The following is a 12,452-nucleotide window of genomic DNA, read 5'->3' on the forward strand; positions in this document are numbered from 1 at the left end:
ATGGAGATCGTTTTAGGTGGATATTTAAACATGTAAATAATAGATAGCTGTGTGACGGTGGTGTGTAAATAATCATGTCCGGGACAGACAATCCAGTGATTGACATCATGAGCATCGATCTACGCATTTTGGGAGACGATGATTATGCATTAACCAAATCACCGAGCCTTACCAGTCTGACCACCCGATCCCGTTAGTCGCCTCTTACGACAGGCATGGGTTGAAGACCAATTCTAACCTGGATCTTCACGGGGGTTTTAGTCAAAGACTTGTTCATGTTAATGTATGTTGCAGCCATGAGATAGTGGTGGTATGGGTTACGTTCATAAACTACAGGCTACGGCTTGTGATGTTATATCTGTTTATTACATAAACTACAGGCTACGGCTTGTGATGTTATATCTGTTTATTACATAAACTACAGGCTACGGCTTGTGATGTTATAAATGTTTATTACATAAACTACAGGCTACGGCTTGTGATGTTATATCTGTTTATTACATAAACTACAGGCTACGGCTTGTGATGTTATATCTGTTTATTACATAAACTACAGGCTACGGCTTGTGATGCTATATCTGTTTATTCCGTGGTAGTTGGAGCAGACACTCTGTAATACTAATAAATAAACAATATACATATAATAAAATCACACAACATATAACATCATGATGAACAAAGTACATAAATGTGGCTGTCTATAATCATATACAGGTATAACACAATAAAACAAAATGATACAGGTGACTTTATATGATCACGTTTACACGTGATGAACAAAATATATGTTGACATAAAGACTATCCTATTAACACGGCATAATAATGAAACAGACTATAAAGTAAGTGGCCAGACACCTACCCTATGGGTGACACGGGAGTGTGTCCCCGTACCCAGTAGCGGGACAGCAAAACGCGTGCAGGAATCCTATATAAAGGACAAAACACTGATCACGTGTTTTCTGGTCAACTAGATAAGAGATAAATGGCTACCATTAAACTCACTGAAACATATATTCATAATTGTAACTACCACTATGAAATTCTACAATACAGGATTGATGAGATATATCAATCATACATCATAACATCATACAAAACAGTTACAAAACAAGAATTACTAGCCAGCATATTGACCAGATTAAACATAGAAAACAAACTATGCGCACATTTATACAGTGGAAGATTGTGTATATACTTACATTAGGTTTATCATGAACATATTTATACCTATTTTATGCAATGATTTATATTAGACTTTAATATACAAGTTATATAACAACTAAAATGTATAATAACTCACCTTCGAACTGGGCAATATTACAACTGGTGCCCAGTCCCCACACAGTGCAACTGGTTAGTAACATGGCGGATGACATGGAAATGTGATACAGGACCAATCAACTGAGAAGTTGGGCCTGGGCTATTGTTAAGACACCAAAGATAATGACATAAATAGAAAGCTTCGTATTTATAGATTGTTCAAACATTCGCTGTCAGCTGAACCCAATGTTACATGTGTTATGAACAGGTCCCATCGTAGTATCCTTATAGCAAGTTACGCTGCGGCACATTACCCTTACAAGTTGAATTTGGTAGATTTGCTAAACCTATCACACCTTTACAGGGTAGAATTTGTAAATTATGTAACAATAACGCTGTAGAAGATGAGATACATTTTCACGTTAATTGTCCATTTTATTCTGACTTAAGATATGATATGATATGATTTATGGTTAATAAAGTCTGATCCTCCATTTATTTCATTCTCTCCTGTGGACCAGTGTTCTTAATGAATTGTAACACGTATACATATAACCTCTTGCCGCACTTATTTATAAAAAAAATGTTTGCACGTAGGCCACATTTCATTACTTAAAATTGTAAAAAATTTATTGGGTTTCGCAATCCCGCAAGTCGTATTTCTTTTATGTAAATAATGTTTTTCATTGTTCATTGTGTCTCAATGGCCTTTTATGGCCTGATATTGTATGTAAGGTTATTTATGGTTAATGTGTACACATACAACATGTGACACATAAATAAAATATGTTCTTCTTCTTCTTCTTCCTCTTCTTCTTCTTCTTCTTCATAAGAATAGATCAACCCAAATAGACTATATACCCTGTGACACAGAACTGTGCAGTAAACATAATCGGAGGCAATCGGACAACTAATTGCAACATACATACATACATACATACATACATACATACATACATACATACATATACTCGGACCCCATGGTACCGCGGCATTCATCGTATCGCGGCATTTGTGATTTCCGATAGTTCACGCGGGACACGCCTCTTGGCAGCTGTCTATTAATGCTAATCAATAACCAGGAAGTGCACACTTCGTAAACAATTTCAATTTCCTCGGAATGTTCCGTCTGCTGTAAGTTAGGAGTTATTAATGCGTTGATACATATTTCTGGCATCTTTTGTAATATTCCTTACCCCCATCTATCAATGGCCAATGATATAACCCGTAGTTCCCCAAGTAAACTTTCTCGATCGACCTGAACTAGATCATCTGCATATTCATGGCGACTAATAAGGTAACGGAAGTTACGTAGTCCGCACATTTTTTCCCGCTCTGTGCCCAGAATCTATTGGGATATCATAAGGGCCATAATTTCAAACTTAGAAATACGTTCTTCACTAGTAACCAAAAGATAAATACATACTTTGGCCATACTAGGAGTGCTTTTTATATATTTATTGTTGACTTTTAACATTTTTCCATTTTGTGACAAATTATTGCCATCTAATTTTTTTTAAACAATCTTAAAATATCATTTCTGATATTTTGATGTTGACTTTTCGGTAAATATGCATTGAATACCTATTGCTGATAACACATTTAGAATTTTACTTGTGCTGTCTTTGCACTTGTCTGGGCAAATCACTGATGTCTGGCATGATCGTACCAAGTAATTGGTAGAATTATGTCCTCTTTTTGTCCAATTCGGACCTCAATACACAACTTTTCTCTGTACCGCGATACGATGGAGTTCTCTCCCTTGTCAAACAGAGCGCGAGGCCCGGGTTTTACTCGGAGCTACTAATGTAAATTATGAACTTTTATCAGTAAAATATGCATTGTTAGATAAAATAAATGACATCTGATATAGAGAACACGAATAATCATAAAGGTTAGTGAGTGCAATTTGTTCCGTTTAGCGTACATGACAAGTACCGCGATACCCCGAGGTTGCAGGCTACAAAAATACATACATACATACATACATGCATGCAGGCACGCACGCACGCGCACACACACACACACACACACACACACACAAACTTGTCGTCGTCTGCCAGATCACTAAAACCTGAAATAAGCTAAAAATGATTAAAATTATATTTATGTACACGATATAAAATCACTAAATTCATCCCTGTTACATGTATAGAAACCGACGGTCCTGTAAACATCTAAAATCAACATTTTGAAAACCTTTTTACAAAGGAAAAAGTAGGATAACGATCTTTCATGCGTTTGTATAAACTGTTTTTATCTTCATATCTTAAGAAGACTTTCTTACGTGCTTTTGACAAATATATGCTCATGCTCAATTTGTGAAAAATGCATTTAATCCTTATGAGTATATTTAGTGTTAATATGAATACATTTTAAAACTTAACAATACAAATATAATTTTTAGCCCATTTCTTAAATTATGCAGATTTTGCGAACCTTTTGTGAAGGGGCAAGCTTACACGCCTAATAAACATTTGATCTAGTCCACAGCGCGTAATATTTTTCTCCGTGGATTCGAACCCCTTTTGTTTTCGTCCACGATAAAAAGCGATTTTTAACAAAGATTTAGAGTAACTTCCCTTGGTGTGAATCTGCATCATGGCGGCCTCAGTGAAAACAGGAGAATTAAAGAAAGCCATTAAAAGTAAGTTATGCAGCTGAGATTATGGTTGAGAACATAAAATCAAAGTGATAGATTCAACAAGCAACCTATATCATTTGAATGTATTTTCTGCCATTTCAATTTTCAGACATTTTGAAAGATGCCGACCTCGACTCTTTGTCGGCGAAGAAAGTTCGGCGAAAATTGGAAGATACATTCGGAATCGACCTTACAGCGAGGTAATTTGTTGAAAAATAAGTAGAAACAGATAAATATTTTAGTTTACCTGCAAAAGATTTAAGCGCTTATCAAGCAATTTGTATAGCATGTGTTTTGTTTACACTAAACGGGATCAAAACAAACATTTTGTTGTCACCACGTGAGAACCGGATGGGCGATGTCGCGAAACCACACGTGTTTACTCCCCGATTCTCGCTATGGCGACTGTTTATTGTCGCCTAGTGTAAACAGGCACAAACGGAACTGTTTCTATTCCTGAATCGATATTTCCTCCTTTAATTACAATAAATTTGTATTTGTTTCTGTAAGTGTTAAATGGCGTAATGCTTTGTTTGTATATGTTAAGTAATGGCTTCATCTATCAATTATTGAGGTAGGATACATGTCTACATGCAGGCCTACATATCTTCTACAGTGTACCTACTATTTGAAGAGCTGAAGAATCAATTTGATTGTCTTGAATTTTTCATTTTAAAAATACATTATATTCTGCACATCAACCTTCCAGTTAATTTACCTACCTCCAGAGATTTTTTTCCCCAGTGCACATTTACTCATTTAGCCTGCAACCTCGGGGTATCGCGATACTTGTCATGTACGCTAAACGGAACAAAATGCACTCACTAACCTTTATGATTATTCGTGTTCTCTATATCAGATATCATTTATTTTATCAAACAATGCATATCTTACTGATAAAAGTTCATTATTTACATTAGTAGCTCCGAGTAAAACCCGGGCCTCGCGCTCTGTTTGACAAGGGAGAGAACTCCATCATATCGCGGTACAGAGAAAAGTTGTGTATGGAGGTCCGAATTGGACAAAAGAGGACATAATTCTACCAACCATATAGTATGATGATGCCGTACTTCAGTGATTTGTTCAGACAAGTGCAAAGACAGCACAAGTAAAATTCTAAAATTCTATCAGTAATAGGTTATCAATGTATATTTACCGAAAAGTAGGAGAAAAATAAAACAAAAACATCAACAAAATATCAGAAATGAATTGGATGACAATAATTTGTTAAAAAAAATTGGAAAAATGTTAAAAGTCAACAATAAATAAATAAAAAGCACTCCTAGTATGCCCAAAGTATGTATTTATCTTTTGGCTACTATTGAAGAACGTATTTCTAAGTATGGCATTATGGCCCTTATGATCTCCTAACAGATTCTGGGCACAGAGAGGGGGGAAAATGTGAGGACTACGTAACTTCCGTTACCTTATTAGTCGCCATGAATATGCAGATGATCTAGTTCAGGTCAATAGAGAAAGTCTCCTTGGGAAATTGCAGGTTATATCATTGTCCAATGATAGATGGGGGTATGGCAATATTAAAAAAGATGCCAGAAGTAAGTATCAACGCGTTAATAACTCCTTACATACAGCAGACGGAACATTTAGAGGAAATTGAAATTGTTTGCAAAGCAAGCACTTCCTGGTTACTGATTTGCATTAAAAGACAGCCGCTAAGAGGCGTGTCCCAGGTGAACTACCGGAAATCACAAGTGCCGCGATACGATGAATGCCACAGTACCACGAGGTCCGAGTATACACAAGTTGAAACAAATACATTGGTCAGCAACTCGAAGTGGTGGTATACTATTTTAAGAAACTGTTTCCATGCATATTTCTACGCTCGCAACTCAAAATTGATTGGGTAATGGTGATATATTTTGTGATGTTTGCACAAATACGCAGCTTGTCTGGAGCTCGGCCTAATCATGCAAAGCTAGTGTCTGGGTAACACACATGGCACTGTCGTCTACTGATTACAAGGTCTCGAATTTGACAGGAAATGGACAGCGGTCTGTCAGCCTTCTAAAATATGTGAATTTGAGTTATCCCATTAATTGATTCGTATGCCGACAGCATCTTTATTTTCACCCGATGTGACGTAAAACCTAACTCACTCACTCACTTTAGTTCCATCACCATGCACCACTGTTTGCAGTGAGTTAGTTGGGTATTCCATCATGGCGTGTCAGCTTAATGTGTTGGGAAAACCAGAAGGAAAGAAAGTCTCAGACATTAACCACTTTGGTGAAAGCCACTCTCATGGGTATAGTGCTGACAAACCTAGGAACATAATCAGTGCAAACTGGGACTCAAACCCATGATTTCAGGTTACTGGCGTGCCCAAGGGAAGCAACTCTGCTCAGTGAATTGCATCACTTTAGGCGACTGTTTGCAATAAATAAGGCAGATCACGTTAAAGGTGGGATCGTGTTACGATGTGTTTTTGGGTTCACAGGAAACAAGAGATCGATGCCCTTACCATGAAGATGATTACGGAAGGACAAGAGGAGGAAGAGAAGGAGGAGCAAGAAGAAGAACCTAAGTCAAAATCAAGGAAAACAACCAACATAAAATCAAAAGGCAATGATCACATGACACAAAATGGCCGGGCGAAAAAAGACACAAGTGATGCAGAAGACATGGGAGACGACTCCGATTCATCGTTTGATGCAGTGAGAATGTTTACAGAATAACAAACGAGATATTGAGGTTTATCTGAGTGAATGAATGATACCCATAAAAAAAGCCATCTTAGCGCTTAGACTATCGTCAAATTATGTTAGAACATGTGAGTTACGTTCATCATGGGGCTAACAACTTGTTGTGGAATGTGACCTGATCCGTAGAGGGATGGGAAGTCAACCGTTCTGAAGATTTGTAAACAATAGTCGATAACCCCCGAGCTTACCCAGCTCTGCTCGCCTTATTCTATATTCCAGCTACTTGATAAGGCCTTGAAAATAATTGTTTGTTCGTTGTTTAATGTTTAATGCCGCACTCTGAAATATTCCAGCTATATGACAGTGGTTGGTAAAAAAGCAAGTATGGGCTAGACAATCCAGTGATTGACATCATCAGCATTTATCTATGTAATTTTGTCATGATGACATGAATCACCTAAGTCAGTGAGAGTGCCCACCCGATCCTGTTAGTTGTCTCTTAGTCTTATGATAAGCATAAGTTACTGAATACCAATTCTAGCCTGGATCTTCTTGGTTCTAAAAATATTTCAGGCTCATGAGATGAACCAGTGATGATATTATGAGCAAGATCTGGTTACAAGTCATCGTTATATTCTGTGATATAGCAGAAATATTACATAGAAGGGCATGACACAATGGTAAACAACACACAAACAATGACCAAGCACAGGCTTGGCAGAAATCTGTCCATGAACTGATGATACAATTTGGACTCTGGATGCTAGGTTTTGTATTGAGATGTGTGTGATGTGTTTTGTATAGAGATATGTGTGCTGTGTTTTGTATAGAGATATGTGGGATGTGTTTTGTATTGAGATGTGTGTGATGTGTTTTGTTTTGAGATGTGTGTGATGTGTTTTGTATAGAGATATGTGTGATGTGTTTTGTATAGAGATATGTGTGATGTGTTTTGTTTTGAGATGTGTGTGATGTGTTTTGTATAAAGATATGTGTGATGTGTTTTGTATAGAGATGTGTGTGATGTGTTTTGTATTGAGATGTGTGTGATGTGTTTTGTATAGAGATGTGTGTGATGTGTTTTGTTTTGAGATGTGTGTGATGTGTTTTGTATTGAGATATGTGTGATGTGTTTTGTATAGAGATGTGTGTGATGTGTTTTGTTTTGAGATGTGTGTGATGTGTTTTGTATAGAGATGTGTGTGATGTGTTTTGTATAGAGATGTGTGTGATGTGTTTTGTATAGAGATATGTGTGATGTGTTTTGTATAGAGATGTGTGTGATGTGTTTTGTATTGAGATGTGTGTGATGTGTTTTGTATTGAGATGTGTGTGATGTGTTTTGTATAGAGATGTGTGTGATGTGTTTTGTATTGAGATGTGTGTGATGTGTTTTGTATTGAGATGTGTGTGATGTGTTTTGTATTGAGATGTGTGTGATGTGTTTTGTATTGAGATGTGTGTGATGTGTTTTGTATAAAGATATGTGTGATGTGTTTTGTATAGAGATGTGTGTGATGTGTTTTGTATAGAGATGTGTGTGATGTGTTTTGTATTGAGATATGTGTGATGTGTTTTGTATAGAGATATGTGTGATGTGTTTTGTATAGAGATGTGTGTGATGTGTTTTGTATTGAGATATGTGTGATGTGTTTTGTATATAGATGTGTGTGATGTGTTTTGTATTGAGATATGTGTGATGTGTTTCAGCCCGATCCTGTTCCAGTCATAAAGAAGAGGAAAGTTGAAAAGAAACCACAGGTACAAGACTTTTAGGAGCAGCGGTCGCATGACCAGATATCTCCAATATTTACAGAATAACCTACCAGAAATGAGGAATTGTGGATCTGCTCGATTCCCAATTGAAATTATTTTTAAAACATTAATTCATGAGGGACAGATGATCTGTAATACTCTAATAGAGTCGGTACATGTGATTTATGCAGGCTGTCAGATGGAACCCATGCAACTGTTGTGATTCATTTGTATGATCCAATGGGATTTCACTGTTTAATTTGGGCACAGACTTACTGTCCGTCAGAGTGTGGAAGGTCGGGGATTCGTTCCCTGGCCATGCTATACTGAAAGATGTTAAAAGATGGTACATCTTGTTACCCTGTCTGGTGCTTGGCAGTAAGGGGATGAAACAAGGACTGGTCGGCATGAAGTCAGTATACTGTGTCTGAGTAGGGTGTTCATGTTAAACTGCGGCATGGTATCTCACTGGGCTAGCACTATGCAAGTTGCTATATAAGTGCAATAATCTTGAACGCGATGTTAAACCCACCTCACCTCACCTCACCTCACCTCACCTCACCTCACCTCACCACCTCACCTCACCTCACCTCACCTCACCTCACCTCACCTCACCTCACCTCACCTCACCTCACCTCACCTCACCTCACCTCACCTCACCTCACCTCACACAGACTTGCATATGGTTCATGTTATGGTACCATTGCTGAACATTTCTGTTTCAGCCTAAGAAGACATCAGACAGTGCATTATCAGACGATGATGATGATGAGGTAAGTCTCCATTCGGGATGCAATGATACAGTAATGAACTGATTGCTTACACCTGACGATACAATGCACAACATGCCTACCAATGGATCAATTCATGTTTTAAAAGTAAAATTTACTCATTTTCTAAATTATACTTGTTTGTTTTAACTTGGTGCTAAACACTGCTGTTTCATTGTATCAGGCTCCATATGAACTTATTTAACTGTAATACGTCCATAGAAATAGGAAAGGTTCAGGAAAGATATTTTCAATGTTGCATTGAACACTAAGTTCAAGCAAAAACAGTACAAATTTTGCATTGTGATGCATATTGTATCATCACTCAAAGTATGTATCGATACATGAGGTAGACATATCATCTTCATCATTAGTTAATATTTGCGATGCTAATTGGCAACAAGCTGATGAAGTGAAAGTAGTGATTTGTGTACCAGCTGTAGCACCGGTTCCCACACACTATGGAGCCTGCGTTACATATTGGCATTCCGGGTTAGAAGTGCTTCACAGCAATCTATGCTCACCATAAGAGGCTAATTGATGTTGATGGTGTGTCGTGTCCTGTTAGGCTAACTCCCTCTCTCACTCCCTCAGCACAGACTTAAGCCGAGTTAAGCCAATTCCCTCAGTGCAGACACCTTCAATTCCTTCAGGGAAAACTTATGCCTCGTGAAGCCAACACCCCCAACATTAGAATTTGGCACCCGTCCTGAAGTCCTTGTCATACTGCGCAATAGTTAAAGTATTATAAGGTCTAGTAGAAAATTTGCCATTTTGAGGAGTTTTGCTGTATGTTATCATTATGAAGACAAGTGGACTAAAAATGTTTCCACTGCTGTCCTACTTAAGCCTACCGGTAGTTAAGCCAACTCCCTCCGTCAAAGCAGAGTAAGCCTAGTTAAGCCAACTCCCTCCCTCCCTCCCTGACAGCAAGTTAAGCCAACTCCCTCCCTCCCTGACAGTAAGTTAAGCCAACTCCCTCCCTCTCTCCCTGACAGTATGTTCAGCCAGATCCTTCCCTCACAGTAAGTTAAGCGGACTCCCTCCCTCCTTGACAGTAAGTTAAGCCAGCTCCCTCCCTCCCTCCCTGACAGTAAGTTAAGCCAACTCCCTCCCTCCCTCCCTCCCTCCCTGACAGTAAGTTAAGCCAACTCCCTCCCTCCCTCCCTCCCTCCCTCCCTGACAGTATGTTAAGCCAGCTCCCTCCCTCTCTCCTTCCCTCCCTCCCTGACAGTAAGTTAAGCCAACTCCCTCCCTCCCTCCCTGACAGTAAGTTAAGCCAGCTCCCTCCCTCCCTCCCTGACAGTAAGTTAAGCCAGCTCCCTCCCTCCCTGACAGTAAGTTAAGCCAGCTCTCTCCCTCTCTCCTTCCCTCCCTCCCTGACAGTAAGTTAAGCCAGCTCCCTCCCTCTCTCCTTCCCTCCCTCCCTGACAGTAAGTTAAGCCAACTCCCTCCCTCCCTGACAGTAAGTTAAGCCAGCTCCCTCCCTCTCTCCTTCCCTCCCTCCCTGACAGTAAGTTAAGCCAGCTCCCTCCCTCTCTCCTTCCCTCCCTCCCTGACAGTAAGTTAAGCCAGCTCCCTCCCTCCCTCCCTGACAGTAAGTTAAGCCAACTCCCTCCCTCCCTCCCTGACAGTAAGTTAAGCCAACTCCCTCCCTCTCTCTCTGACAGTAGGTTAAACCAACTCCCTCCCTCCCTCCCTGACAGTAAGTTAAGCCAGCTCCCTCCCTCCCTGACAGTATGTTAAGCCAACTCCCTCCCTCTCTCTCTGACAGTATGTTAAGCCAGCTCCCTCCCTCCCTCCCTGACAGTATGTTAAACCAACTCCCTCCCTCCCTCCCTGACAGTAAGTTAAGCCAACTCCCTCCCTCCCTGACAGTATGTTAAACCAACTCCCCCCTCCCTGACAGTATGTTAAACCAACTCCCTCCGTCCCTCCCTGACAGTATGTTAAGCCAGCTCCCTCCCTCCCTGACAGTATGTTAAACCAACTCCCCCCTCCCTGACAGTATGTTAAACCAACTCCCTCCCTCCCTCCCTGACAGTAAGTTAAGCCAGCTCCCTCCCTCCCTCCCTGACAGTATGTTAAGCCAGCTCCCTCCCTCCTTCCCTGACAGTATGTTAAGCCAACTCCCTCCCTCCCTCCCTGACAGTAAGTTAAGCCAGCTCCCTCCCTCTCTCCCTGACAGTAAGTTAAGCCAGCTCCCTCCCTCCCTCCCTGACAGTAAGTTAAGCCAACTCCCTCCCTCCCTGACAGTAAGTTAAGCCAGCTCCCTCCCTCTCTCCTTCCCAGACAGTAAGTTAAGCCAGCTCCCTCCCTCCCTCCCTGACAGTAAGTTAAGCCAGCTCCCTCCCTCCCTCCCTGACAGTAAGTTAAGCCAACTCCCTCCCTCCCTGACAGTAAGTTAAGCCAACTCCCTCCCTCCCTGACAGTAAGTTAAGCCAGCTCCCTCCCTCTCTCCCTGACAGTAAGTTAAGCCAGCTCCCTACCTCCCTCCCTGACAGTAAGTTAAGCCAACTCCCTCCCTCGCTGACAGTATGTTAAGCCAGCTCCCTCCCTCCCTCCCTGACAGTAAGTTAAGCCAGCTCCCCCCCTCCCTCCCTGACAGTAAGTTAAGCCAACTCCCTCCCTCCCTCCCTGACAGTAAGTTAAGCCAGCTCCCTCTCTCCCTGACAGTAAGTTAAGCCAACTCCCTCCCTCCCTGACAGTAAGTTAAGCCAACTCCCTCCCTCCCTGACAGTATGTTAAGCCAACTCCCTCCCTCTCTCCCTCCCTGACAGTAAGATTAGCCAACTCCCTCACTCCCTGACAGTAAGTTAAGCCTACTCCCTCCCTCCCTCCCCCCTCCCTCCTTCCCTCCCTGACAGTAAGTTAAGCCAACTCCCTCACTCCCTGACTGTATGTTAAGCCTACTCCCTCCCTACCTCCCTGACAGTATGTTAAGCCAGCTCCCTCCCTCCCTCCCTGACAGTAAGTTAAGCCAACTCCCTCCCTCTCTCTCTGACAGTAGGTTAAACCAACTCCCTCCCTCTCTCCCTCCCTGACAGTAAGTTAAGCCAGCTCCCTCCCTCCCTGACAGTATGTTAAGCCAACTCCCTCCCTCTCTCTCTGACAGTATGTTAAGCCAGCTCCCTCCCTCCCTCCCTGACAGTATGTTAAACCAACTCCCTCCCTCCCTCCCTGACAGTAAGTTAAGCCAACTCCCTCCCTCCCTGACAGTATGTTAAACCAACTCCCCCCTCCCTGACAGTATGTTAAACCAACTCCCTCCGTCCCTCCCTGACAGTATGTTAAGCCAGCTCCCTCCCTCCCTGACAGTATGTTAAACCAACTCCCCCCTCCCTGACAGTATGTTAAA

At 41.1% G+C, this 12,452-nt stretch overlaps 1 protein-coding gene and 1 long non-coding RNA gene across 3 annotated transcripts in view; one reads left to right on the forward strand and one right to left on the reverse strand.

Annotated features, from left to right (window-relative positions):
* Positions 1-527: 527 nt before the first annotated feature.
* Positions 528-1,380, reverse strand: LOC125374219. Its single transcript, XR_007218566.1, has 3 exons — positions 1,303-1,380; positions 862-927; positions 528-618 (listed from the first exon to the last, which is right to left on the reverse strand). It is a non-coding gene; the product is annotated as an uncharacterized LOC125374219 (long non-coding RNA).
* Positions 1,381-3,839: 2,459 nt separating this feature from the next.
* Positions 3,840-12,452, forward strand: part of LOC124138465 (glutamic acid-rich protein-like) — a 102,664-nt gene continuing 94,051 nt past the window's right edge. For both annotated transcript variants that reach the window (XR_007218569.1, XM_046505104.2), the window contains exons 1-5: positions 3,840-3,909; positions 4,016-4,106; positions 6,365-6,581; positions 8,280-8,330; positions 9,050-9,097. Coding sequence is in view for 1 of the 2 variants with exons in the window: in XM_046505104.2 (XP_046361060.1) it covers positions 3,864-3,909; positions 4,016-4,106; positions 6,365-6,581; positions 8,280-8,330; positions 9,050-9,097 (453 nt within the window). In the remaining variant the exon portion in view is untranslated. The remainder of the gene's footprint in view (positions 3,910-4,015; positions 4,107-6,364; positions 6,582-8,279; positions 8,331-9,049; positions 9,098-12,452) is intronic.

Source organism: Haliotis rufescens, unplaced genomic scaffold, assembly GCF_023055435.1.
Source record: "Haliotis rufescens isolate VD_foot unplaced genomic scaffold, xgHalRufe1.0.p SCAF_54, whole genome shotgun sequence".
In the NCBI taxonomy this organism is placed as follows: Eukaryota; Metazoa; Mollusca; class Gastropoda; order Lepetellida; family Haliotidae; genus Haliotis; species Haliotis rufescens.